General features: G+C 38.6%; 1 protein-coding gene across 1 annotated transcript in view; it reads right to left on the bottom strand.

Annotated features, from left to right (window-relative positions):
* The window catches only part of LOC107661627 (nuclear factor 7, ovary-like), a 6,532-nt gene extending 5,743 nt beyond the window's left edge, over positions 1–789 (bottom strand). The window contains exon 1 of the mRNA XM_016451291.1: positions 307–789. Within this exon, the coding sequence (XP_016306777.1) occupies positions 307–675 (369 nt within the window). The 5' untranslated portion in view covers positions 676–789. The remainder of the gene's footprint in view (positions 1–306) is intronic.
* Positions 790–1,099: the final 310 nt, after the last annotated feature.

Genomic DNA, 1,099 nt, shown 5'->3' with positions numbered 1-1,099 from the left:
ACTCCTAAACCTACCAATACTAGGGGGTGCATAATTTGGCAGGGTACAAATTTAGGCACTACACCGGTAAGCAAATGCATTCAAATAATCCGTCCAAAACAGCGCTAATATAAAGGAAACCAGGCTGATTACATCAGAGATTGCCGAGAGAACAGAGACTCGCGTTGCGTTTTCAGTGAATTTATATATATATATATGTGTCTTTATCACTATAATTATCATTTACACTATATATAAAATAAAAATGATTTATAATTTCTTCATTTGTATAGCAAGGTATTGTTCTGCATTTGACTCTTTTCTTACCTTGTAAGATGGAAGAAGTTCACTGATTGTCCTGAATTTGTGCCATTTGTGTTTTTCTGAATCTCTGCACACTAAACACACAGACTCCTTGTCCTCCACACAGAAGAGTTTGAGTTTCTCGCCATGCAAATCACAAACCTCCTCAACGTTCAAGAAGGACTCACACAGGTTCTTCAACACAAGATTTCCAGGAGGATCCGTTTTGGAGGATCTTCTCCTGCAGACCGGACACTCCCGAGTTCTCTTGCTCCTCCAGAAGTGTTGAAGACAGTCTTTACAGACGCTGTGACTGCATGACAGAAACACGGGAGATCTGAAGACCTCACAGCACACGGGACAAGACAGCTCTTCCACAGAGAGCGACTCCATTTCAGTTTGTAAGAACTCCAAAAATCCAACTCCGACATGAACACCTCAAGCCCTCTCATTTCCTCCTTGTTGTGCTCAGGTACTTGGTAGACTCGGCATGACAGGAACAAAGAAATAAAGCCACTTCCTGATATGTTTTGTAAGAGTGTGTTTATGATGATCCTGTTTGCATAATCAAACTGAATGCACTGCAAGGATCATGCAAGAAAACAGTGTGCAAAGACCTCACACCATAAAATATTAAACTAACTAAATTGACACAAGAATATTTTTAAATGACTAGTTTTTAATAGAAAACTATTTTCCCTCCATGCATGTGAGACCTGGTTATTCATTATGCATGCATTTGTAAAATATAATTTTTGACAGTTTATATGACATAACTATACATCAAAATGACAAACTGCCATTTTTACGATGTTAC

This window comes from Sinocyclocheilus anshuiensis, unplaced genomic scaffold (assembly GCF_001515605.1).
Source record: "Sinocyclocheilus anshuiensis isolate Anshui unplaced genomic scaffold, SAMN03320099.WGS_v1.1 scaffold1425, whole genome shotgun sequence".
Taxonomy (NCBI): domain Eukaryota; kingdom Metazoa; phylum Chordata; class Actinopteri; order Cypriniformes; family Cyprinidae; genus Sinocyclocheilus; species Sinocyclocheilus anshuiensis.
This window is presented reverse-complemented; position numbering and strand designations above follow the sequence as displayed.